Source organism: Nanorana parkeri, unplaced genomic scaffold (assembly GCF_000935625.1).
Source record: "Nanorana parkeri isolate BGI_ZX_2015 unplaced genomic scaffold, ASM93562v1 scaffold215, whole genome shotgun sequence".
NCBI lineage: Eukaryota > Metazoa > Chordata > Amphibia > Anura > Dicroglossidae > Nanorana > Nanorana parkeri.
In genome coordinates, this window is record NW_017306483.1 from 1,276,981 (window position 1) to 1,278,030 (window position 1,050).

The following is a 1,050-nucleotide window of genomic DNA, read 5'->3' on the forward strand; positions in this document are numbered from 1 at the left end:
TATAAGTCATGTGTTTTTGACTAAGCCAAACATACAGTTATTGCGCCATGCAGGTATTAACTGTTATGTTATTTGGATAACATCAGCGGAGTTTATAAACAAAGTATCATTTGCTGACAACAATACAATGTAATAATAAAAATAATAATTCAATTCCGCTTCTTTTCCCCATCAGGCAGACATACCCACGTCTTTTTCACAACGGCCTTTAGTAAGCACTTGCCCGGTCTGCCCCTGTACTCCTCGAGCAGAGTACTGGACGACGTCACTCTCTACTGGTACGACAGCCATACCCGGCTCCTGGAGGTCCGGGCTCCATGGTTTAAAAATACCGGTGTCAACCTATGGAGAATCAACCTCCATGAAATGAATTATCAGCTGACGATGCAAAGATATTTACAGGCTATAAAAAACAGGCTAAACTCCAGTGAAGGTGAGTCAGGAAGTGAAAAGTTCTGATGCCAATACACACACACACTATAGTGGGCTGTTGCCCACTATATGCTGACAGCGCAGAGCGCTCTGCGGCAAAGTGATCAGCTGTATGTGATCGCTCATTTTCCGATCAATAGAGCCGACGTGTGACAGCTTTAGTGTCACATATGGGGTCTAATTATGGGGAAGAGTCTATTTTACTGAAACACCATTCTGGTCATACATGCCATACACTCCATGGGCATGTGGTCTTGCATTTGGAGGACTGGTCATAGGACAGGAAGGAAGCCTGCAGGAGCAGGGAATAAGGTAAGTATTCCACAGCTTTACACCCCCAAGTCTAAATGAGCATTGAAGCTGCAGCAATTCAAATAGAGCGCTCCTCAATTCCTCCTTTCATGGCTGAAGAACATACAGCGTCCCCTTGCTCTTTCCTTCCAAGCCTGACTTTCCCGGTCCCACCTTTTTTCATTCATTAGATTTTGGTTCTTTTAATCATAAAGGTTCAATGCAACATGTGAGCATTACCACAGCTTCCTGGTTTCAATGTGCTATGTACAGCACCCTGCAGGACCCCCCCCCCCCCCCCCCCGTGCTCGCCCGCCTTGGTTGAGA

The 1,050-nt window shown here is 45.7% G+C and overlaps 1 protein-coding gene across 1 annotated transcript in view; it reads left to right on the top strand.

Annotated features, from left to right (window-relative positions):
- The window catches only part of LOC108786519 (major histocompatibility complex class I-related gene protein-like), a 17,049-nt gene that overhangs the window by 9,153 nt on the left and 6,846 nt on the right, over positions 1-1,050 (top strand). The window contains exon 2 of the mRNA XM_018555836.1: positions 176-433. Coding sequence (XP_018411338.1) covers positions 176-433 — 258 coding nt within the window. The remainder of the gene's footprint in view (positions 1-175; positions 434-1,050) is intronic.